Raw genomic sequence first — 27,333 nt, forward strand, 5'->3', positions numbered from 1 at the left:
AGTGCGGTCGTGACATTAATAATAATGGAATAATATCTATAGTCAATTTGTATAAAAATATAGTATAAGGAGGAAATGCCAAATCAAATTATTGGCATATAGACGTGAAGAGTTGCATACACGTAAACAAATTATTGAATGCCAACTTGATTCATGAACGATATTATTGGCATATAGACGTGAAGAGATGTTTGAGTTAAGAAAAGCATTGACCAGTTGTTTTCTTTATTTTTTCCACTGCCAATTTTTAAACAAAAAATGTAACGTCGTGTACTTCATTCTCTCCTAGTTTTCCTCCCTTCCTTTCCTCCTCATTTCCGGCCCCTGCACTCTCATTTGGTCGGAGATTAACCAAAATTCTTAAAAATATTTTTCCTATCATTTCATAAATCCAAACACAATTCCTAGACACATGCAATGTGCATCAATGGCGCGTCGAAGGAAACTCACCATGAATTGGGAAGGCCTCGGAGACGACGACGAAGACGACCGTTTCTTCGAGTCCCGGGAACGAATATCATGTGCCGTTCCTTCAGATTTGGCTTCTGACATTGACGAGTTTGAGGACAGCCGAATGTCGTTCACTTCGACTATTTCCTCGGCCTCCTCAGTCGAAAACAGCTATGACGCGAGGGCGAATCCTTCGTTCATGTTGGCTAGCTATGACATGTGGACGTCCGAGCCAGGCGATATCCGGGAACGGAGGAAGCGCCTCCTACAAGGCATGGGCCTCGCCAGCAACAAAGACATGCTCCGGATGGCTAGCACCAAGACTACACGTGCCAAAGTCGATCCTTGTACACCGAGAGCAGTTGATTCTGCTTCTCCTGCTCCTTCAACATCTTCGCAACCCAGCACAATTATGTTCGGAAGATCTAGGTCGGACAGTGACATAGATGCTTTGTCTGTAAGAACAAGACAGAGGAGAGAAGAGTTAGTTGGCAGTGTATCAAAGCAAAGACTCATCAGGACATCATCAGCGCCAAGCATAGGCTTGTGTCAATACTCTAGTGCTGTTAGGATACCACCGGGAGACAGATCATCACAACGGAACAAGCACAAATTCGATACCGTCTTCCTGATAAAGAATCTGGACACCGGGAAGGAGTTCGTTGTGAAAGAGTACAACGAAGAGGGGATGTGGAATAAGCTGAGAGATGTTGAGACGGGGAAGCAGCTAACGATAGAGGAGTTCGAGAAGGCTGTTGGGCAGTCGCGGGTCGTGAATGAGCTGATGAGGCGGCAGAACAAGGGACACGGCCACGACGCTAGGAAACTCAACCACAACAAGCTTTTCACAAAAAGTTTCAGAAACAGCAAGAGAAAGGGAGCTGCATTGCTTAAAAATATAAAGGTTGCAGCAAGTTCAAAAAACCTCAAAGAACATGAGCAGCAGCAGCAGCAGCCTTGTTCGGAAGAGAACAAGGCAGCCTCTCAATGGGTGAAAACTCGCCAACACGGCAAGTCCTACAGAGAATTCACAGCGCTGCATGTCTCTCAAGAAATACAAGCACATGAGGGCTCAATATGGGTCCTCAGATTCAGTAAAAATGCTCGCTTCCTAGCAACTGCAGGAGAAGATAAGCTAATACATGTTTGGGAAGTGCAGGATTGTGAAATTATGTCGAATTCAGCCACGCCCGTTCATCCAATGACTAGATCAACTGCCTCAGACCGCCCTCAACTTGCAGATATTACGCCCATGCCGTCCAAGAAGAAGAGTATAATTAATAGGAAAAAAGCAAACTCAATGCCCGACTACGTCAATTTGCCAGAGACTGTATTTTCCCTTTCTGAAAAACCAATCTGCACATTCCAAGGTCACCAAGATGATGTATTGGACCTATCATGGTCTACATCTCAGGTATGCTGTAAAAAAGAGCACCAATCCTTTGCAACAACTGTTAACAAAATATGATGATATATATATATATATATATATTGCAGCTATTGCTTTCATCATCTATGGACAAGACTGTGAGGCTGTGGGATCTGGAAACAAGGAGCTGTTTGAAGACATTTGCACACAATGACTATGGTAAGATGCTACGCAATTAATTACGAAATCTTAACAATTTTGGCTTTACCTTTAACAAGTCTAGCTATGGCAGTAACTTGCATACAGTTCAATCCAGTAGATGACGACTACTTCATAAGCGGTTCTCTAGATGCAAAGGTTCGGATCTGGAACGTACCTGACCGCCAGGTTGTAGACTGGTCAGATTCTCGCGAAATGGTCACTGCTGCCAGCTACACTCCCGATGGCCAGGTACCCCCACATGCAAAAAAATTACTAGTTCACTTCAAATACATGTCTAATTTGTAGTAATTTACTTTTGAAGGGTGCTGTCATTGGTTCTCAAGAAGGGATATGTCGATTTTATAGTATTGATGGTGAGTAACACGCCTCACTCAAATCATATAGTAACAAATATACATCAACGATGCCTTACGTATTTCGTTTCTCAGACTACAAATTGGAACATACCATGGATATCCAGATGAAGACAAAGTCTCAAGCCAAAAAACTCCCTGGCTTTCATCCTCAAGCCCCAGCCAAAAAGATCACTGGTTTTCAGGTAACTTAACTTCATGCCTCAACTGCCTGCTTCGTTTCGTTTAACAAACTCTCATGCATTTATATGTCTACAATCTACAGTATGCCCCTTGGAATCAATCTGAAGTGCTCATTACATCTACTGATTCTCGAATTCGAATGTACAACGGAGAGGAAATGATCCAGAAATTCAGAGGTATGTATATGTATGTATGTATGTTTCCATATTATATCCAATAAGAAGTTCTTGGTTTCACCATTTTATCAACCACAGGGTCTCGTAACACTTGTAGCCAGAGCGTGGCTAGTTTCAGTCCAGACGGAAGGCACGTCATCAGTGCTAGCGAAGACAATCAGGTTTATATATGGAAGGTAGGAGAGTGCAAAAATCCAAGTGGTGGAAAGAAGAGTAAACTTACTGTGAAAGCATACGAGCACTTCCATTGTAAAGATGTAACGGTCGCAGTTGCATGGTCCGGGGTGAACACGACGAATGAACCACCATCGGTAGAAATACATTCCAAGAGGCATTCAAAAGACAAGATAGTTGGGACAAGTAAAAGAAGGAATTTGCCCCCACTACCCAAGAAAAGTGAGGGTGAAGATGATGATCATTCTCCACCCATAGATCCTGGAATTGGAGTTATCAACACATCAAGATCTCTGTCTGCATCAGTAAGTACTCACGAATCACCACCAACTTGTTCTGCCTTAGGTTCTCAACGATCACAATCTTTGTCATCCCACACTTTTTGTCATATTGGAGGTCAGACTGTTCAGGCCACAGCATGGGGAATGGTCATAGTCACAGCAAGTTTAGAAGGTGAGATAAGGGTCTACCAAAATTTTGGGCTGCCTCGAAAAGTACGTTCTCTTTAGGATTAGTAATCACATATTTCCTATTCCCACAAACATGCTCCACCAAAAGAAAAGACATCAAAGGAACAAACGAGGCATTATCAGATGATGACAGGATTTTCAGATATGTAATATGACATCTTATTCAAATATGTTCTAATTCATATCTAATTAAACTTATTCTGAAACTAAATCTTCAGCATCCACCCGATACCACAACACTTAGAGCACCCTCAACGGGACGAAATGCATCGGCACGGGCATTGGAGGTGGCTCGCTAGAATGCCTGTTCCACACAGGCGAGCCTCCCTCCGAGGCGACATGGCACATCCAGGAGCGGGCGTGATGCCCACTCGCCAGCCTGTGCGTTGGCGTCAATTAGGAACTTTGAATATATTTTTTTTTTAATCCGAAAATGTAGAAATAATAAAAAAAATTCTCACTCCCCAAAAATTACCGTTGTCCCACTTTTTCTGTTAAACTTTTTTCTTCATTTTTTTACTCCAGAATTCATCTATAATATCTCAACCAAAAAAATTGCACACCAAACATTCTCCATTCTCATTCTCCATCTCCATCTCCATCTCAAATGTTTCTAACAACAATAGTGCAAACTTGTCCAACCATCAACCCCCCACGCAACTCTGGTGGCTGGGACCATTGGAGCCAGTGGAGCACGCCAATGCCCGAAACCCTAGGCTGGGCGACGGCGGATAGCCAAAGCTCGGCAACTCCGGGCGTGTACCCGGCCTTACCCGACGGACTTGCAGAACGCCCCCTAGGGGCAATTCTGGTGGACGCCCTGATGCTGCCATTGTTCCAAATTCAAGAGTGCAACAACGTCCCAAGGGATGGCTCCGATTTTTCGGAATTCAACATCCACACTCCGCACAGACCGATGGAGATCAAAAAATTATTCGAGGTGTATGTTAGCACCTTGGAAGATCCAATTGTTTGCACCAACCAATCCGGAAAGAAGATTTGGGAGCGGATCACACAAAGCTACTACGCATAATGGTCTGCTGGAACTGTGTAGCGCAACGTAAGTATGTTATGTAATCATTTTTTTCCGAGCAAGCGAGGAAATCTAAAAGTTCAACGGGTGGTACATCAACTAAATGAGGACGAGAGGCACTGGAACGATCGAAGCCGGACTGCGGTCATATTGTTCTTCCAAGAGATCATGATGAGACCAGACCCTTCAAGCATGTTAGTACTTGGAAGAAGGTTCGCCATCTAGAAAATTGGGCGGGTGGCACACAATCTACAACAACAAGTTGTGCATGAGCAGATGATTGACACCCTCCAACGTTAATTGGGTATACCAGTCATACCGCCGCAGTCGCCGCAATAGTTTTTAATTTTTACGATTTTAAATCTTGCAATTTTTATTTTTTAGGAAATTTTAATGTAATTTTCGGGATTTTTTTAATGAAGTATCATTATTAATGAAATGTTTTTATTAATTGTATTTTTGAATTAATGAATAGAATAGTGGGACTATGAATAGTCATTGAAGGAATGGATTGTTCGAGGTGTTGTTCCTTAGTTAAGGAATGGAATAAAAATGTGGGATAGGGGTCCATGAATAGTTTACGGCATTCCTTAGTTAAGGAATGCCATTGTGGATGCTATTATGAGTCAAGTCAAACAGACATTCACTAACCATCTACAACTATTAACACTAAACTCAAACCTATTTTTATGTATATGCCACATTAAAAAAGTAATTTTACTCCAACTATTTGTATCAAACTCAAGAACAAAAGAATACTCTATATTCACCTATTTGATATACTTTGTTAAGAATACCTACTTATTTATTCAAATTATACATTAATCCTACATGTCACACCCCAACCACTCTGACATATATATTTATAATAAATAAATACCACTTGAAATAAAGTAATCACATATCCATATGCATATGAGACTCTGTTCATTTTATTATTTTGTGACAAATCAAGTCTGGTATCTGCTTATGATTTCTCTATGACCCGAAGGTCCCTCTGTATTTGACCTTATGGTCTCTCTGTAATTGGACTCATATGCCCCTCTGTATTTGACCCGTAGGTTGCTCTAAAATTTCATATCAAGGGAAAAACCATCATAAATCATTAATCATATGATTCATGTTCTTTCAATACTATATGTAAAATATATCACTTCTATTAGCTACATATCCATATTATATTCTATTGAATAATTTTAACACAATATGTAAACATATTCCTTACTTGAATCATATATTCATATAATATTTCACCGAATAACCAAATATTCACACCACTTAAACACATAAGAATAAATCAGATAATACATGTAATATTAAAAGTGTGATTTATTGTGATAGGTATAAGTAACTTAACCGAACTTTTGATTCCTCCCCACATTCTACTGCCCTTGATCTTGTGTGATAAGAGCGGGAGTGTCTTCTACCTTTTCTTCAAATTTAAACTTCCTTTTATTTTTTTGTCATTGTTTCTCTCATTTTTCTTTTTCCTAATAACCTGTCTATTCTGACATCTCCTTTCTTCCCCCTCCCGTTGTTATACAAATCGGTTATATATAAGTAGTCAAATCCGATAACTTACCCGACCATGCCAAATAAAATAATGTAAACATTATAGTTGCATGCTTTTGAATTTTAAAAAAATATAAGGGATAACATTACTTTCCATATGGTGGCTACGTGTATGAAATTTCTATACTATCCAGTAGAACTAGGTAATTGTTAACAATCGGAATGCAAATTCGATGAAGAATTAAAGAACGAGTTGAGAGAAATATGAATTTTACTGAGTTGAAAAGAATGATGATGAAAACTAAATTACAAGACAAAGAGCCCTAATTCTCGGTACTTAAAAGAGTAAAGCTAACAATCAACTAATTAGTTGATCCAACAGCTAAGAATTAATCCATCTATTAACCTATCAACGGTCCAGATTTAATACAGCCCTTAAATCCATTCTTCGTCAATTTTGCTAAGTGTTGCGCTGATTGAGTAATGACATCTACAAATCTCCACCTTGCTCAATCAGTTTCATCATTCGTCTGCAAAAGGCACAGCTCCACATTCTCTCTCGGCAAAGCCTTTGTGAGCATGTCGGCTAGGCATGCACACGGGTCGGAAACCGCCGGTTCCGGTTCATGAACCGGCGGTTCACAGTTTATCATTCCCATGAACCGGAACCGGCCCGCCAAGGGTCCCGGCGGTTCCGGTTTCGGTTAAAAAAACTGCCGGTTTACGGGGCGATTAAAAACCGCCGGTTTTTGGCCTGAACCGCCAGTTCCGGGCCGGTTCGGCGGTTCGTCAAAATTTTTTTTTGCATTTTTTTTATTTGTTTATCTATGAAATGTGCGTAAATAAAATTTAAAAAAAACACGATGAAAGTAGCAATTTTATTGAGATTACAAGTTACAACAATGACAAATTACAAAAACCTTGAGGTCTTGAAGTCTTAAACAAAAATTTAAATACAACGAGATTACTAGTCAACAACGAAGCTAATTATAAATTACAAAAAAGACTTCGAAGTTCTGAACAATAAATTTATAGGTATATATACTCAAAGTTGGCGAATGGGATCTTTGTTGTAGCACCCCGAAAAATTTGCGACTTTTGTTTTTATTAATGTTGATGTTGAATGAGAATTTCTTTTATGGAAATTGATTTTCTATGTGATTGAGTTAATTATGTGGAATTAGTTGTGGTGAGTTATGTGGAATAATATGAATTATGTTCCAATGTTTGAATTAAATTAAATGGGATCATGCATATTTTTTTCTGACCATTTTATTTGATATTTTTCGACCCTCCTAATTATTTGAAATAGTATTTTCTTTCTTGGATTTAATTAATTATTTTGGGATAATTATCCAAGTTAAATCCAAACCAAATTATCCCTATGTTATTCTACATAATTTCCGACCCCTTGCCCATTTCTTGGTCTTTCGAAATCTCCTATTAATTAGGAGAATAAATTATTTTGTAGATTTAATTGGTACCTTACTTATTTCCTTCATTGAATTAAAAATCCAATTAAATCTCTCCATATCCTATTTTAATTAGGATTTGACTCTTTCCTTCTTTAAGACCTCATAAATTTTCGCCCCTTATGCCTTTCAATTACCTTGTGGAATTAATTTAATTGTTACCTATTTTATGGGAGCATTTTCCACAAGAAATTACCAAATTTAAATCCAATTCCTATTTAATTTGGGGATTTAAATATTTCCTTTGACTACTCCCTATTTTACACGCCCCCCTTTTCCTACTTGGAGAATTATTGAATTATTTTGTTACCTTATTTATGGGATGCTCAAAATCTTTTTACCCATTTTTGTGAGTATATTTCTCTCCAAGTAATACCATAATTTTTGAAAAATTCCCCCCACACTACATGGTTAATTCTTTTAATTGTGGAGCTTATTCATTGACCTCTATTTTATTCTTCCACAATCTTAATTGTTTAATTAAGTGTGAGAATAATTATTGAATATAAATTAAGAAAACCCTAACCCTAATCTTCACTCCACACGCCTCCCTCTCTTCCTCTCCTCTCCCACACGTTTTTCTCCTCCCCTCCCCTCTCTCTCAAGTGCTCCAAATCAATCCTTCATTGTTGCTTCGACTTGGAGTTGGAAACTCAAGATCCGTTGAGGAATCGCACCAATTGTCTTTTCTACCGATTGTTTTCAAGAGAAAGGTATAATTTTTGATCCACCTTTCCCCTCCTTATCATTGAATCCATGATTGTTGAACCCCTCATGCATATAGTGAGTGGAGAATCGTAAATCTAAGAATTTATTGGTTGAGAAGGATGGTTGCACATGAATGGTTGTGTGTGTGTGCGTGTATGTACGTGTGTGTGAGTGTGTGGATGAATCGTTGTGAATGTTATGTGCGAATAGGAAAGCATGGTTGTAATCTCGTTTTTGAAGCATGACTATGTGTTGGAAGCATGAATATGTATGTGTGAATGTATGATAGACAAACTAGGGTTTGTGAATGTTGAGCATGAAAACTGTTGAGTTCGGATAGTAGGTTCCAACGAGTTTTTGACCAATCAAACGATCTTATTTCGACATTAATTTTTAACTGGATGAAGTTTCAGATGTCGTCTATGTTGTGTCAAAATTTCAGCTTCAATTGATGACAGATGAATTTTTAACGAATTTTTCAATTGAACTGCGCAGTCCTGCCAGAAATTGTGTTCCGTCCAGTGAGTTTCGTTTTTGTTTTGACCGATCAAAAGATATGATTTTGGTGTGGAATTTTAACTGGACAAACCTTTATGTGTCTAGTGTGTGGTGACCAAATTTTAGCTTCAAATGTTATCGGATGGAATTTTAACTGGAGAAACATTTATCTGTCAGATTCTGTTTTGTTGGAATAATCTTTATTGACAAGTTTGAATGAAGAACATGATACATGTGTGAGTAAGGAACTTATCCTATGATGTGATTATGTTATGTGTTGCACATTGATGTATGCTAAAGGGAACGTTTCGGTTATGATGGTGAACGATTAGGATGGGCAATGAGAGAAAACAATAAAAGGAACGATAGGGCATGCATGATAAATGTGTTGGTAGAAAACTGATTGTATTATGTGTTATGATGTTGACAAGGGTTGTTGTGTGTACGTGGGTACAAAGAGCAAGGGTTGCATTAAAGTTGTGAATTGTGTTGTATAAGCAAGCGAGGTAGGCTTTCTTTTACTAAACTCTTTTACGCTTTCAAAAGTATGATACAGTGTTATAATGGTGGTTTAAAGTGTTATGTCATGCCATGATTGCTTTGATGTTGAGATTGTTGCCTGATGCCTAGTTCGTTTGAGCTTGCTCCGTTAGGCTATAGGGCTGTGTTAAACGAATTCGGGTCTGAGTAGGGCCGCAAACCCTATCAGGCTGTGTGTACACTGATGGGATCGTGAGCCGTCCTTGCTAGTCGGCCGGTCTCGTGGGCGAATAGAGTGGCCATACTTTCGTCGCACTATGGTATGAGGATGTGAATGATTGTTTGTTGAGAAAGTGGGGAGATTGTTTTGTCTGGCCAGACTATGAAACTGTTTTTGTGATACTCGATGATATTTCTCTTCTAAATGTAAAACTCGAGTTCACTATGGTATGGATGACATAACATTTATCAAATATTTTCGGCATGAGCCCATTGAGTATATTAAGTACTCAGCCCTGCATATGTTTTCCCTATGTGCAGGTTGAGCGAAGATGTTGCGGCGGATGTTGAGTCGAGTCTTAAGATTTCCCGGATGCGTCGTGTCTTCATACATGGGCGTCATCCTATGACTCTCTCTAGATACTTGATTTCCGCTGCCTTGTTTGAAATTGCTTTCTTTCTAAAAGTCTTCCGTTTTTTTTTCATACTATGTTATGACATTAATTACCTTGAGACATTAATCCGCTGCTTACCATGTAATACCTTAGAATATTTTCTCTTGAAGTTTAGTTGAGCTTTGTGTTAAATGTCGTCTCTTATTGTTCCCCATATTTCTTCCCCGCTTCTTAGTTCCTCCCCTAGTCGCGAGTTCCCCGTCTTTACTATCCTTAGTAAGGTTGGTCGTGACAGAGTGGTATCAGAGCTTCGTTCTTTCGCTCTGGTCCTAGAGTCTTCTTTCAGTTTAAGTCTATATTATTACCCCTAGACCAAAAGTGTCACGAAGGCTCAACATCCGAAGCATCACGCTCAACCAAAATAAAATGAGGTATGTTTTAAGTTGTTGAAAGAATATGAAATCGATGATGAGATGATAAGGATGTGTTGGCAAGAGTATGCATGTGTATGAAGTTTATTTGTGAATATGATAATGTGATGGTGTTATTATGTTGAAACATGAGCATGAGTGACATGATGTCATAAATAGGTGTTATGTGTGAAAGTACTACGACATAAGCATGTGAACATAGGAAGCCTTAAGATGATATCAAACTTGATGATACGTGACGAGCTTTAGATCTATCACAAACAACGAGATAAAATAATTATTTTGAGGAAGTTGGTATAGAAAAGGAAGAATTTTTTTGTTGTGTGGAGAAAAGAACAAGTTAGGAGTTTCGAAATATTTGCATCGTGTTTGGTATGAAAAAAAGGGAAAAGGATTTTGAGGTTGATGTTTTGCAATGGTAATGACTAGTTATGTTGGTGGAGTTTGATTGAGGAAAAATATTTATGTTGTGGAAAGTTGTTGGAAATATTTGAAAACAAAAAAAAACCTTTGAACTTTAAATGAAAGCATGTTAGTTCTTTTCTTTTGCGAAATTGAGATCTTGAAGTGAACGAGAAGTATGATGTGGTTATGTATAGCGATATACATTTATGCATGTTTAATTATGTAGTATGTGAATAATGATTTAAGTGATGGTTTGTGAACGTTGAAGTGTGAGTTATTTTATGAAAGTGCTGATAGAAGAAATTATGATGCTATGAACTTTGTATGCAAACATAGATGTTTGTTAGATCGAACGATATCGAACTTAGTTGTTACAACTGCGACATCACTTTTTTGAGTGATAAGACAAATGGAAATATGTGGTGCGAATTCGAACTTCATTGAAAAATTACAATTTCACTATTGTCTTCCTGAACGATAAGAATTAGGAGAATGCGAAGAGACATTACATACGATAATGAGCTCAAGAGGAGAAGGAGTGAAAATTGAAGAGAATTTCTGAATGAGAAAAAGTACGAGACAAGAGAAGATGTCAAATGATGTAATCTTACAATGGGAGAGAGATGGTACCTGCGATCTGATAAGCTAAATCTATTCTTACGTGGCGATGCGATGCAAACGACTATTATTGCGTGTAGAGAGCGCGAGTATAATTACAATGTTTTTAAGAGAATGATTGCTATGACATACAAGGAATATTATGAACATATGGATTCCAACTATAATTATTAGTGGCAATAGCACGATGAATCTCAGCGTGGAATCCACAGTTTTTTTGAGCGATGTTACCAGTTTCGACTTGCGAAAGATGAACGAGGGAGTGTGACTTTAATAGCTAGAACAAACTATTTTAATCAGCAGTTCTTACTTGGATTCTAAGGAGTTATTTTTCAGGACCCTTCAAATAACCGTGAGCTCTTGTCTATTTAACAGCTTATTTCACTCACTCATTGCAAGTAAGGCATATTATTTATTTTCCTCCATTGAGTCATAACTCACTTTCAGTTCTTGGAAAGTGGTGTTGCCTTCATAACTTTGGACACTTGGAATGAATGTAGTCTTCTTTGACTTATTATTTATACGAACAATATTTTGACTTTGTGAGCCTTTGCTATTGAACTTCATTCCTAAGGCTGCTTGCAGTTATGTCCTTCAATATAATCACGTTTCACAGACATGTTTTCTATGGGATATTCTTCTTCGAACTTTTGTTCAGCTTTTCATTTTGTAACCATGTCCGTATCAAGTTCTTTCTTACAGAGTGAAATTCTTTTTGGTTCAGTCCCATTATATGTATCATTTCCATATTAGAACTTTTCTTTCTACAAGACGAAGTTAAGGCCTACATTTTGTACCTTGCCTTAACAAATTTAATCCACTTGATTTTTTTTCAAAAGTTCCTTTGACCTTGTTTGCCTTTCACAAACTTATGAACCCATTGATGTGATTTTATTGTTCCATATTATGATTTTCGTTGAACCGTGATCAGTGCTGCTTTGTGACAACTGCCTACCTTTCTAAATCCTCATGCAACTGATCATTTTAGGCCGTGACATGTTTAAGTCCTTATCCATTGATGTGTGTGGACCTTTCAAATTTGGTCTAACAACTGAATTATCTTGTTTGGTAGTCTACCATGAGAATTGAGATTTAATTCGATTCCCTCTTATGTTCATGACCTATCTTATGTTCTTTCAAGCTCCGAGGGGATGATCTTAACCAATTGTTGCAAGTTAGTGAGATTCAAAACAAAAGTCGAGCTGAAATTGTAATTCTAGTTCCCTTGAGAGATTTTGGAACCCTTCAAATTTAAAGCATTTTTTTACAGTGTTTGTATAATTCGAAATCGGTTCATATCCAAGTTAATACTGTTTGATTAAATTTTGAGTTCTTGATTCATATTCTGAGTTCTTGATGCAACACTTTAAGGAAAGGCAAAGGCTTGATCTTTTAACATACAAATGGAGTTTACCATTGACTTGGAACCTGGATCTGCGCCAGTATCGAAAGCACCATACCGAATGACCCCTAAGAAGTTAGCAGAATTGAAGATTCAGTTGCAAGAACTACTAGTTTTGGGATTCATTCGACCTAGTGTGTCACCGTGGGGAGCGCCTGTTTTATTCGTGAAGAAGAAGGGTGGGACGATGAGGATGTGCATTGACTATTGTGAGCTCAACATGTTGACCTTGAAGAATAAGTACCCTCTGCCATGAATTGATGACTTATTTGACCAACTTCGAGGAGCTGGCGTATTTTCGAAAATGGACTTGAGGTCGGGGATATCATCATTTAAAGGTCCGACGAGAGGATGTGTGTAACGCCCGTACTTTTTATAGTACTTGGAATAACACCAAGTTACTACGAGACAAACAATAATGTTTCTAAACGAAAGAAAACGAACAAAAATAAATATAGGAACTTGGACCGACCCAAGTAATTATAAATAAAGTCCCAATGTCCTTTTTATTTTAATATGTTGGGCCATCAAATCCCCTTATATTTTAGCCCAACTCCACAAATAATGTGTTGGGCCAATTCACTTCTAGAAATGGTTAGTGCAAGCCCAAAATTTCTTCTCCTTCTTCCTTCTCCCCTGCGCCGATTTCTTTCCCATGGAGACCCTCCACCTTTCAACTCCTCCACCTTCCACCTCCTTCATTTAATCCTACAACCAAAGGACACACCATTTAAATATACCAATCCCTTCACTTCTCTCCTCACAACACACACTTTACAACAAGAATAGAGAGAGATAGGAGAGGGAGCCGAGAGAAGAAAACCGAGAGAGTTAGAAAGGAGAGCAGCGGCGGCGCCGATTGCCGTTGAGGTAGGAGGGAGAAGGCGAACGACGACGAGCCGGCGGGGAGAGCAGCTACAGCAGGGGCTGACCGCGACGATGAACGACTCACTGCTGGAACGCGATGGAGGATTAGATGGCGGCGGGTAACACCGCGAAAACACGACGACACTGCGACGGACAACAGCAGCGGCGGCTGTTCTCAACCGCAGCAGTCGCGGCTGCTCATGACGGACAGCAGCAGCGGGCTGATGAAACTTTGACAGTAGCGACGACGCCGGCAGCGTGTTGACAGCAGTGGCGCGGAGGAGACGGCAACGGCGGCGAGTTGTCAGAGAGAGCGAACAGCGACGAACGCCCCCGTGAGGAAGAGCTGCTCGACAGAGAGCTGTGGGGGAGAGAGAGAGAGATGGCAGCGTGTGCATAATTTGGGAAGAGGATTTCAATTCCATTCTGGAAATTGAAACGTAAGGTGAGGAAGATTAAGGATTTGGGCTTTATTTTATTTAATGTTTTGGGCCAAAGGAATTAATTTAAATTTGTAGGCCCACTGTTTTTGATAAAGCAGATGGCTTGCAGTTAATTTGGTTTGGTCCAAATTAATTGAGTGGAAGATTGAGTCGAAGTGGGTGACTTTATGCACGCTTTTCGAGAACAGAATGGAACACAAGTTAAGGCTTTAAACGATCGAGGTGGGCTTTATTACTTAAACTCTTTTATTTGCAATGATATGTATATGGTCAGATAAGGGTGGTTTGAATTTTATGTCATGCCGTATTTTATGTTTTGAATTGCCTATCTGATTGTATACTAGGATAATGTCCTACTAGACTTTGATGGTTAACGAATTCGGGTCTGACTAGGGAGTGAGTCCCTACTCAGACTAGTGCACTGATGGGGATCGTGAGCCGTCCTTTTTGGTTGGCCGGTCCAGTGAACGAGTTTGTGGCCACATTCTCGTTTCACATGATGGTTTAGATATGGTAAATGATGGAGGATGATGATTATAATGGGCTGCAGCCATGTTTTACGATGGAAATGATTTTAGTGTTTCTAGGTATTTTTTTTAAAGTAAAACCCGAGTTTCACTCAATAATGGCTTGACATAACTTTATTGATGAAATATATTTTGGGCATGAGTTCACTGAGTGCATCAAGTACTCAGCCCCTGCATATGTTTTCCCTATGTGCAGGTTGAGCGTGGACGGGAGACGGAGGATGTTGAGCATTGGACCGAGACCATATTCAATAAACATTCCGGTTACTATTGTGTCTTCATACATAGTAGTAGCTGACTCTCAAATGCTTCCGCTACGCCAAGTTTTAGAACTCTGATCTTATCTTTATTCTGTTGGACTATTTTTTCCTACGAACTTTGTTGCTTCGTTATTTCTGACTATAATTTGGTAATAAAGTTCATCTTTTGATCTACATATCGTACCCCTTGATTGTTTCCCCTTTCTTCCCCGCTTCTTAATTCCCCCATTAGTTGCGACCCACCGTGCTTCCTATCCTTAGGGAGTGCGGTCGTGACAGAATGGTATCAGAGCAATTTTTCCTTCCGCTCTGGACCGAGAGTCGTTTATTCAATCTAGTCTACATTTCGTCTCGCCGCGCTCAACAAGAAAGAAAGTAAAATGTTTTGAAATGAGAACAATTTATGCAATTGATGCTGGACGTGATAATGGATGGAGTATGATTGATAATATTATGAGATGACCAAATTTCGGGATGAAATTTCTGTTAAGGTGGGTAGAATGTAACGCCCGTACTTTTTATAGTACTTGGAATAACACCAAGTTACTACGAGACAAACAATAATGTTTCTAAATGAAAGAAAACGAACAAAAATAAATATAAGAACTTGGACCGACCCAAGTAATTATAAATAAAGTCCAAATGTCCTTTTTATTTTAATATGTTGGGCCATCAAATCCCCTTATATTTTAGCCCAACTCCACAAATAATGTGTTGGGCCAATTCACTTCTAGAAATGGTTAGTGCAAGCCTAAAATTTCTTCTCCTTTTTCCTTCTCCCCTGCGCCGATTTCTTTCCCATGGAGACCCTCCACCTTTCAACTCCTCCACCTTTCACCTCCTTTATTTAATCCTACAACCAAAAGGACACACCATTTAAACATACCAATCCCTTCACTTCTCTCCTCACAACACACACTTTACAAGAATAGAGAGAGAGAGGAGAGGGAGCCGAGAGAAGAAAACCGAGAGAGTTAGAAAGGAGAGAAGCGGCGGCGCCGATTGCCGCTGAGGTAGGAGGAAGAAGGCGAACGACGACGAGCCGGCGGGGAGAGCAGCTACAGCAGGGGCTGACCGCGACGATGAACGACTTACTGTTGGAACGCGATAGAGGATTGGACGGCGGTGGGTAACACTGCGAAAACATGACGGCACTGCGACGGACAGCAGCAGCGGCTGTTCTCAACCGCAGTAGTCGCGGCTGCTCATGACGGACAGCAGCAGCGGGCTGATGAAACTCCGACAGCAGCGACGACGCCGGCAGCGTGTTGACAACAGTGGCGCGGAGGAGACGGCAATGGCGGCGAGTTGTCAGAGAGAGAGCGAACAGCGACGAACGCCCCCATGTGGAAGAGCTACTCGCCAGAGAGCTGTGGGGGGGAGAGAGAGATGGCAGTGTAACGCCCCGTTTTTCTGAACCCTAATTTTCGAACCCTAAAGTACTTGCATTTAATGCTTTTAATGTCGCGAAGTCCGTGGATTAATTGTCGAAGGGAATTGTTATTGGATACTTTACGTGACCTAATTTTGAGTTGGAATTTTTGACTTGGTCAACCTTGTAGAATACGTGACGTGGCTTCTTTGAATATTTGACGTGGGGTGAAATTAAATGTTTGTGAATAATTGATAATTTATTTTAGAGCTCGAAATTTTGAAGTAAATCACAATGCGAATTTAAATATTTCCTTTCCGTGAGGAATATTTATTGGACTCAATTTCGTGTTGGATCCGACAAATTGAATAAATGATACAAAAATCCAGTCTGGTGGAAAATAAAGTATGGGCTGCACAATTTAAATAAAATACAAAGGACCGTGAACCAAACTTACTTAATTAAATATTTTCCTCCTTGACTTGGTCACCAAGACTTTCCTTAGTTCAAATTTTAAATAAATATTCTGCGGAGATTTTTCCTCTCCTCCTCCGTGATCTGCAAATAAAATTCCAAACAAGTAAAATTAGTCAATCTCACCGCATCCCACCCCTTTCCCCACGTCGTATCCCACTCCGTTGATCTTTTCCAATCAGCCGTTAATTCCATTAATTTAGGGAATCAATTTCCTCAATTACTCAATCCAGGAACGATTGTTTTTATACCCTAATCTCCTTCTCCACCTCCACTCACTCCTACAATACCTTTCGTTCATGATCTCAAACACTCTCACAGTGAAGAATACGACAGAGAAGAAGATGCGTCATCCAACGCTTCCATCTCCTTCTAAATTTCAAAATCAAAAGCAGATCGAGAGGAGTTTCGCCACCGTTCGGACTAACATTCGAGAGTTGGTGTTTAGCTTTGTGCGACGGAAATAGATCAAAGGGGAAAAGCACAAACTCATCCTCCCCTTCTCAAATTGAATCTGCCACACCTACGGTATACACTTCTCACCCCAACGTCAGTTCCAATTCCATATTTTTTTGCATCCTTCATGCTTTAGACCGCATACACCAAAAGAATTGAAGACGATCCAAAACAACTCAAAAATCAAGGTGTAAGGTGTTTTCATAACTAATTCCTTTTAATATTTGGTCACTGTATCTTTTGGGAGTATATATATATATATATATATATATATATATATATATATATATATATTTGTGATGAAAGTGGAAAGGGGTACGTGTAATTTTGAAACGGGAGGTGTGTCCATTTGTTTCATATTATAAAATGTAACTACTATCTCTCTAATATTATTTAAATGTTTGGTTCTTTTAATGAATATGTAGGTAGCTAAATGATATGTGTTGGAAAGGGAGTAGGTGACTTTAATAATCCTATATATTCTTCTGAGTTTTGTTTTAAATGTGGAGGGGGTATTGTACGCGTAATTGGGTTGGAGTATTTTTGGGTCAGTACTTATTTAATATGGTCTGGGAATAATTGTTTTACTCCTTTCTTTCTCTGGCTGCCGAAAGTAATCAAATAATTAAGTTCTAAGTGGAAAAAAAATTTGTAATCTTGAACGAGGAAAATAATTGGAGACATAGGATGCATGCATCTCATTTATTTAATTTGAAAGTGTGTTGATTTATGTGTGATGTAAATTCTAAAGGTGATATCTCGCAAGGGAATCATGATCGCAAGGGAAAGAAATAATTTCGGATTAACCACTCGAGGTGGGCTTTCTTTTAAATAAGGACAACGTCCTAAATATTTTATCGATGGAAATGAAATTGTATCTATCATGCCGTGATTTGTGTTTTAACGTGCCTATCTGATATGGCTATGCACCATTGTTATATAAATCGAATTCGGGTCCTCGTAGGGCCGCAAACCCTACTTGGACTAGTGTACACCTATGGTAGATCGTGTGCTAGCGTACGGGCTGGCCGGTCTAGTGGCTTGGTTTGTGGCCACATTCCAAGTCATGTATTGGCAGATATGGTAAACGTCTATGGGAAAATGACTGATCAGTCGACTTTTACAATGGGAAATGATTTTGAGTGCCTCGGGCCTTTCTAAAGCTAAACCCCGATGGTTACTTATGTATGGCATGATAAATGATATTTTGATTGAAAATGTTTTCGGCATGAGCCCACTGAGTATATTTCATAGTACTCAGCCCTGCATGTGTTTTCCCTATGTGCAGGTTGAGCGGCGACGAGGAGGTGGTGGTGTTGAGCAAGTGAATTTAAGATATTGTTATTGTCTTTGAACCTTGAGTGTCGTTATGTCTTCAAACATGACGTCATTCTTTCTCTTGGTCGTTTCCGCTGTGTCATTTCGTTTAATTATGTCTTATTTGGGCCGACAACTTTAATTGTTAGGATAATGAATATTTTGAATTTCTTGTTGGATTATATCAAGCTCTTGGTTATTTACTGAGATATTAATTGTTGGTCCAACATGTGTTGAAACTCTAATTCTTTTCGTCTGTTTATTAAATTCTTTTGATCACGATCGCCCGTATTTATTAACCCTAAAGGGGCGGTCGTGACAGTTTGGTATCAGAGCCTCAGTTTCTTTCCGCTCTGGACCCAAGAGTCTTTTGAGTTATCGTCTACCCTTGTATTGATAGACTAAATTGTTAAACGTCGAAGGCTCAACACCACAACTCGTCACGCCCAACCGCGAAAAAGGAGGTAAAAGTATTATGGTGACTTTTGAAATGAATTACTGAAAATTTTGAATTTCGATGGAAAAATGGTTCCTTGTGAAAGTGGTAATTTTGGGCCTATTGGAGATTTAAAGTAAATGCTATGGCTTTTGGAAAATGTTGTGGTCATACGAGATGTGAGACACTATGGGAGTATGTGATTGAAGGTGTTGATTGTTATGGATATTGAAGTGTGAATATGAATCGCATTCTTGAGGCAGTGACTTGTTATTACATGTTTGAACTGTGAATTTAATTTGAAAAAAACATATATGTTGATTACTTGAACGGCGAAAATTCTAATGCATACTTTGTTGAAATTATATGATTTTGGAACTCTGAAACGCAAAGTATGATGCGTGTGTAGTTGCAATTATGTGATTGTGATGTAGATAGACATGAATTGTATGATTTATGAAATGTGATTCCGTGGGCGACGGATTGATTGAGTTACTATTTTAAATATTAATATACGCCGGATGAAATGCTATGGAATGTCAAATGGTTTATATGGATAAACATGTTTGACTGCACAATATAAATGACGTTTTATGTGATGATAATTCATGGTTAATGAAGTACGAGGTATCGTATAGAATCATTATGAAAGTGAAATGTAGAATTGTGAACTTCGTTGCAAATGTAGAGTCCATATGAAGCTTGAATTAAGCAATGATCGAATATATGTTGAAGTGTGAGACTAGGAACTATGTCTGGAAAACATAGAGTGCCTAAGGAGTATGCTAGGCTGAACGTGCTTGAACATAGTTGTAAATTGATAACTGCAATATCACTTTCCTGAGTGATGGGACAAACGAAAACATATACTTCGGACTAGACGGATTATTACAATTGCCTATTGTCTTCCCTGGATGATAAGAACAAAACGAAAGGAAGTTTCTAACGAGATCAAGACAAGAAGAAATGTTAGGTGATGTATCCTTACAACGACGAGAATTTGTGCCTGCAATCAAATAAAGCGAATGCAATCGTTAATGCAACTACGCGTTACAAATATGACAACACTTATGACACATTAAGGCCGGGTTACCGTGTTTTAATGAGAATGACTGCTAGGACGTGCCAAAAGCAATATGAAGATGTGACCTTCAAGGACAGTTAATTGCTGTAACGACACCGAGAGTCTTGACCTAGAATCTAGAGTTTTCGAGAACGCTTCTATTATCTTCGGGAAATAACGGAGTGCTACCTTTGTAACTAGAATTGATGAATTTAATTGACAATACTTACTTGGATTCTCATAAATTTCTTTCTATGAAGCTCCTTGACAATGATATTCTTTTCGTGCATTTAAAACCTTTGATTGACCTGCAATTTGCAAGTGATGCATCACTGTTTCCTTTTAATGAAAGTAGTGACTCATTCTTGTTCCTCTTGAGTCATTTTCGGAGCCATTCTAAATCAAGGGCAATTCTAATAGTGCTCCCCATGTTGAAACCCGTTCTGATCCAAGTAAGACTGTTAAATAGATTTCTAAATTCTTGATACAAGACTCTCAAGGAAGACAATGGCTCGATCTCGGCAAACACAATATGAGGAATAAGTTTCAAGAGACACATACAAAATGATACACCAACAACATGAGGAGTCGAATATTTTCGCATCTATGCTTAGTTGTTGCAAGCAGCCAAAGAATCGAACGTTATGCCATACCAGACATTAGGTCTTGAGAAACAAAAAGAGAGAGAAGTCGTGCACATCAAATGATCACTATTTGCGGCTCAGAAATTTATGTAAGTGGTTGATCAAGGGATATACAGATAACAACTGAGAGTCGGAGTATTAAGGTCGTCGCATAAGATCATCGCTGTACGATAGTATTGGAATGAAAGCACGAGAACCCTGATAGATTATGATATACGAACGAAGGTCGTAGATAAGAGGAAATCGTCCAGCAAGTTACGAAATTGAATCAACAAAAATGGGAAATAATCGAAATGAGAAACGCGTACAAGCACCATCACCATCACCTCCTCAACCTAAGCCGGAATGGCATATTGAATAGTTTTTGCTAAAGCAAAATCCTCCTGTCTTCGATGGAATGGGAGAACCGGCAAAGCCGAGACATGGATACGCGCACTAGAGCGCATTTTCACAGTTCTGATGTGAAACGATGAGGAACGAATGACTTGTGTGACCTACCAACTAACTGGGTCAGCCGACTTCTGGTGGGATACCAAGATGAAGACTACGCCACGAGATCAAGTTGGTAGAATGACATGGGAGAACTTCAAGGAGTAGATATATAATAAGTACGTACCAAAGAGCTACCAAAAAGCAAAGGCAGTTGAGTTTTATAACTTAACCCAAGGGCGCATGTCGGTGACTGAATATGATCGCGCACTCTGCGATATGACTCGGTATGCACCTGAACAAGTTGACACCGATGAGAAGCTGGCCGATAAGTTCCGTGAGGGTCTAAGGCATGGGATAAAGATGGCATTAGCTAGTCGTGGGAGACTTACATATGCAGAAGCGTTGGCCCTTGCACTAGATGTTGAGGCAGCTATGCCCAATGAGAGAGTGACGGAGAACACTACATTGGCTTTACCTCCACCACATCACTCCCTGGAGAAGAGGTAGTGTGATGGGAATAGGACCCTCAATGAGAACAAGAGGTACCAGCCACCCAAAACCGACCACAGTATGGGGGCAGACAAATTTTCTCTAACTAGAAGGGTGACTTCCGACCCAGACCACCACAATGCAATGTGTGCTCCAGTTACCATTTTGGAGAGTGTAGAATGCAGAACACTACCAAGTGCTTTAACTGTGGGGTAAATGGCCACTTCTCTAGAGAGGGTCCGAGCAAGAATGCGCGGATGGGGTCAAGGCAGAACAATCAAGGATTCCGTCAGTAGTCGAGGGCACCACCGACTAAACTAAGGATTAATCGCGATCAATCTCCGCGACAACAACAACCTCACCGCCCAAGACTTCCCTCCCAGTCTAGAGCATATGCGCTGAGTTCTAGAAAACCAAGACTGAACAAGGGAGTCACGAAAGTGGAAATTCGGCAGAACTATGTGTGGATACATTAAGTTGCCTGCTAATAAATCTGAACATAAGATGATGGTGACCTCACCAGTGGAAAGGGTAATAGAGATTCCTCGAACATGCTCGAATGTAGAAATTGTTATGGGAGAACTTAAGTTAACCGCACACAACCTACAAGCCATGGCAATGGGGGATATTGACATAATTTTAGGAATGGATTGTTTGACCGCGAATTTTGCTACTATCCGTTGTAAGGAGAGACAAATATCCCTACAAGCCCCTGGAAAGGAACCAATTGTGTATCATAGAATCACGATGAACCGGAAAATGTCTATCATCTGTGCGCTCCAAGCCACTGCGATGTTGAGAAAAATGTGTCCTGCCTATCTGGTCTATCTACAAGGAGATGAGAAGGAGGAAAGGAAAGTGGAGGATGTCGCAGTGGTACGAGAATTTCCAGACATCTTTCCTGAAGCTTTGCCTGGTCCACCGCCAGATCGACAATTGGAGTTCACGATCGACCTAGAGCCAGGGTCGGCACCAGTGTCTAAGGCTCCATATCGAATGGCACCTAAAGAGTTAGAGGAACTCAAGATACAATTGCAAGAGCTAATGGATTTAGGTTTCATTAGACCTAGTGTTTCACCATGGGGCGCGCCTGTGCTTTTTGTGAAGAAGAAAGATGGATCGATGAGAATGTGCATCAATTATAGAGAACTAAACAAGATGACTCTCAAGAACAAATATACACTGCCGAGAATAGATGACTTATTCGATCAACTTCGGGGAGCCGGTGTGTTCTCAAAGATGGACTTGAGGTCCGGATACCATCAATTGAGGGTCCGAAGAGAAGACATACCGAAGACTGCTTTTCGCACAAGATATGGTCACTATGAGTTCGTGGTAATGCCATTTGGACTGACGAATGCACCTGCCGTATTCATGGATTTGATGAACCGAGTATTCCACCCATACTTGGATAAATTCGTTTTGGTATTCATAGATGATGTACTCGTTTACTCGAGGAATGAGAAGGAACACGAAGAGCACCTGCGAATTACCTTAGAGACGTTAAGGAGTGAGAAATTGTATGCTAAATTCAGCAAGTGTGAATTGTGGCTTAAGGAAGTAAATTTCCTTGGTCATATCGCGACGGCAGAAGGAATCCGAGTGGATTCTGCTAAGGTTGAGGCGGTACAACGGTGGAAAGCACCTACAACACCCAATGAGATTCAGAGTTTTCTAGGCTTGGCAGGATACTACCGAAGGTTTATTGAAGGGTTCTCCAAGATAGCGAGACTCATGACTCAACAACCCAAGAAGGGGGTGAAAGTCAATTGGACCCCCGAGTGTGAGGCAAGTTTTCAACTATTGAAGGAGAAACTAACTAGTGCACCGATTCTAGCTGTGCCAGAGCCTGGAGTGAACTACGTAGTGTACACGGATGCTCCAAAGGTGGGACTTGGATGTGTATTGATGCAAAACAACAAGGTGATTGTTTATGCATCCCGACAATTGAAGCCACACGAGTTGAACTATCCAACCCACGACTTGGAGTTAGCAGCGGTGGTTCACGCCTTAAAGATTTGGAGACATCATCTCTACGGAGTTCGATGTGAGATCTTTACAGACCACAAAAGTCTGAAGTATTTCTTTGAGCAGAAAGATTTGAATATGCGGCAAAGAAGGTGGCTCGAGTTGGTGAAAGACTACGATTGCGGCATCAATTATCACCCTGGCAAAGCAAATGTAGTGGCAGATGCTTTGAGCCGGAAGGATCATTCCCAGCTGGCTACTTTTATCACCAAGGAAGAAAGCCTGATTCGCGAGTTCAGCAAGATGTGTTTGGAAGTGGTAAGAGCACCTGAAACAGTGGAAGCACGAATCGCCACTTTAGCCGTTGAACCGGATCTGAGGTCGAGAATTATTGCAGCACAACGGATGGATGCAAAGTTGGAGGAGATTCGTGCAGAAGTGCGAACCAGTGAATCTGGGAATTTTAGTGAAGAAGGAGACAATGCCCTTACTTTTGAAGGAAGAATATGCATGCCAGATAGCGAGGAGCTCAAAAATGAGGTGATGAGTGAAGCACATGAGACTCCTTACACCGCTCACCCAGGAAGTGCGAAAATGTATCAAGATCTGAAGAAGTCCTATTGGTGGAATGGTATGAAGAGGGACATAGCGTCATTCGCCGAGAGATGTTTAGTCTGCCAGCAAGTGAAGATTCTACATCAACGGCCGTATGAGAAACTACAACCACTAGAAATTCCTGAGTGGAAATGGGAGCACATCGCCATGGATTTCGTGACAGGTTTGCCAAGGACTCTGAGAGGGAACACCGCCATTTGGGTAATTATAGATCAACTTACCAAGAGTGCGCATTTTATACCGATTCTCATAAGTTATGGGTCCAACAAACTGGCTCAAATTCATATAAGGGAGATAGTTAGATTGCATGGAGTCCCAGTGACTATCACGTCCGACCGTGACCCAAAATTCACCTCAAGATTTTGGATAAGTCTACAGAAAGAGCCTGGAACCAAATTGAACCTCAGCACAGCGTTTCACCCGCAAACGGATAGACAGTCCGAGAGAACGATCCAAACTCTCAAGGATGTGTTAAGAGCTGTGGTACTCGACCGAGGGGGAAGTTGGGAGGCAGCACTCCCACCGATTGAGTTCGCCTACAACAACAGTTTACAAGTAACGATAAACATGGCGTCGTACGAGGCATTGTATGGACGAAAGTGTAGATCGCCGCTCTACTGGGATGAAGTTGGCGAGAGAAGAGTACTCGGACCTGATGCGGTCGAAGAGATGGTGGGAATCGTTCGACAAATTCGTGAGAGGATTAAAAAAAAAAAAAAAAAGCTCAAGACAGACAGAAATCATACGCGGATGTCCGACGAACCGACTTACAATTTCAAGCTGGCGATAAAGTTTTCTTGAAGGTATCTCCGTCAAAAGGGATAACACGATTCGGCATCAAGGGTAAATTGAAGCCGCGATTTATCGGACCTTACGAAATTCTCGAAGGAGTGGGCCCCGTTGCATATCGATTGGCGCTACCACCAAACCTTGGAAATGTTCACAATGTTTTTCATGTATCACAGTTACGAAAATACGTGTTCGACCCGAAGCACGTGATCCGTTTTGAGGAAGTCGCGTTGAATCTGGACTTGAGCTACGAAGAGAGACCAATCTATTTTGGACCGAAAAATCCAAATTGTGAGAAATAAAAATGTCGCTTGTGTGAAAGTACTATGAGAAAATCATGGGCATGAAGAAGCCACGTGGGGGAATGAGGATAAAATGATGGAACTGTATCCAGAACTCTTTTCTTGAGGGTAACAAATTTCGGGACGAAATTTCTGCTAAGGTTGGTAGGATGTAACGCCCCGTTTTTCTGAACCCTAATTTTCGAACCCTAAAGTACTTGCATTTAATGCTTTTAATGTCGCGAAGTCCGTGGATTAATTGTCGAAGGGAATTGTTATTGGATACTTTACGTGACCTAATTTTGAGTTGGAATTTTTGACTTGGTCAACCTTGTAGAATACGTGACGTGGCTTCTTTGAATATTTGACGTGGGGTGAAATTAAATGTTTGTGAATAATTGATAATTTATTTTAGAGCTCGAAATTTTGAAGTAAATCACAATGCGAATTTAAATATTTCCTTTCCGTGAGGAATATTTATTGGACTCAATTTCGTGTTGGATCCGACAAATTGAATAAATGATACAAAAATCCAGTCTGGTGGAAAATAAAGTATGGGCTGCACAATTTAAATAAAATACAAAGGACCGTGAACCAAACTAACTTAATTAAATATTTTCCTCCTTGACTTGGTCACCAAGACTTTCCTTAGTTCAAATTTTAAATAAATATTCTGCGGAGATTTTTCCTCTCCTCCTCCGTGATCTGCAAATAAAATTCCAAACAAGTAAAATTAGTCAATCTCACCGCATCCCACCCCTTTCCCCACGTCGTATCCCACTCCGTTGATCTTTTCCAATCAGCCGTTAATTCCATTAATTTAGGGAATCAATTTCCTCAATTACTCAATCCAGGAACGATTGTTTTTATACCCTAATCTCCTTCTCCACCTCCACTCACTCCTACAATACCTTTCGTTCATGATCTCAAACACTCTCACAGTGAAGAATACGACAGAGAAGAAGATGCGTCATCCAACGCTTCCATCTCCTTCTAAATTTCAAAATCAAAAGCAGATCGAGAGGAGTTTCGCCACCGTTCGGACTAACATTCGAGAGTTGGTGTTTAGCTTTGTGCGACGGAAATAGATCAAAGGGGAAAAGCACAAACTCATCCTCCCCTTCTCAAATTGAATCTGCCACACCTACGGTATACACTTCTCACCCCAACGTCAGTTCCAATTCCATATTTTTTTGCATCCTTCATGCTTTAGACCGCATACACCAAAAGAATTGAAGACGATCCAAAACAACTCAAAAATCAAGGTGTAAGGTGTTTTCATAACTAATTCCTTTTAATATTTGGTCACTGTATCTTTTGGGAGTATATATATATATATATATATATATATATATATTTGTGATGAAAGTGGAAAGGGGTACGTGTAATTTTGAAACGGGAGGTGTGTCCATTTGTTTCATATTATAAAATGTAACTACTATCTCTCTAATATTATTTAAATGTTTGGTTCTTTTAATGAATATGTAGGTAGCTAAATGATATGTGTTGGAAAGGGAGTAGGTGACTTTAATAATCCTATATATTCTTCTGAGTTTTGTTTTAAATGTGGAGGGGGTATTGTACGCGTAATTGGGTTGGAGTATTTTTGGGTCAGTACTTATTTAATATGGTCTGGGAATAATTGTTTTACTCCTTTCTTTCTCTGGCTGCCGAAAGTAATCAAATAATTAAGTTCTAAGTGGAAAAAAAATTTGTAATCTTGAACGAGGAAAATAATTGGAGACATAGGATGCATGCATCTCATTTATTTAATTTGAAAGTGTGTTGATTTATGTGTGATGTAAATTCTAAAGGTGATATCTCGCAAGGGAATCATGATCGCAAGGGAAAGAAATAATTTCGGATTAACCACTCGAGGTGGGCTTTCTTTTAAATAAGGACAACGTCCTAAATATTTTATCGATGGAAATGAAATTGTATCTATCATGCCGTGATTTGTGTTTTAACGTGCCTATCTGATATGGCTATGCACCATTGTTATATAAATCGAATTCGGGTCCTCGTAGGGCCGCAAACCCTACTTGGACTAGTGTACACCTATGGTAGATCGTGTGCTAGCGTACGGGCTGGCCGGTCTAGTGGCTTGGTTTGTGGCCACATTCCAAGTCATGTATTGGCAGATATGGTAAACGTCTATGGGAAAATGACTGATCAGTCGACTTTTACAATGGGAAATGATTTTGAGTGCCTCGGGCCTTTCTAAAGCTAAACCCCGATGGTTACTTATGTATGGCATGATAAATGATATTTTGATTGAAAATGTTTTCGGCATGAGCCCACTGAGTATATTTCATAGTACTCAGCCCTGC

At 39.9% G+C, this 27,333-nt stretch overlaps 1 protein-coding gene across 1 annotated transcript; it reads left to right on the forward strand.

Annotated features, from left to right (window-relative positions):
* The first annotated feature begins 259 nt into the window (after positions 1–259).
* LOC121764661 (WD repeat-containing protein 44-like) lies at positions 260–3,591 on the forward strand. Its single transcript, XM_042160682.1, has 7 exons — positions 260–1,864; positions 1,948–2,038; positions 2,112–2,269; positions 2,343–2,394; positions 2,470–2,579; positions 2,660–2,753; positions 2,832–3,591. Exons 1-7 carry the CDS (start codon positions 413–415, stop codon positions 3,434–3,436), a joined length of 2,562 nt encoding a protein of 853 aa, XP_042016616.1. The 5' UTR covers positions 260–412; the 3' UTR covers positions 3,437–3,591.
* Positions 3,592–27,333: the final 23,742 nt, after the last annotated feature.

The sequence above is a fragment of the Salvia splendens genome, chromosome 14, assembly GCF_004379255.2.
Source record: "Salvia splendens isolate huo1 chromosome 14, SspV2, whole genome shotgun sequence".
NCBI classification, from domain to species: Eukaryota; Viridiplantae; Streptophyta; class Magnoliopsida; order Lamiales; family Lamiaceae; genus Salvia; species Salvia splendens.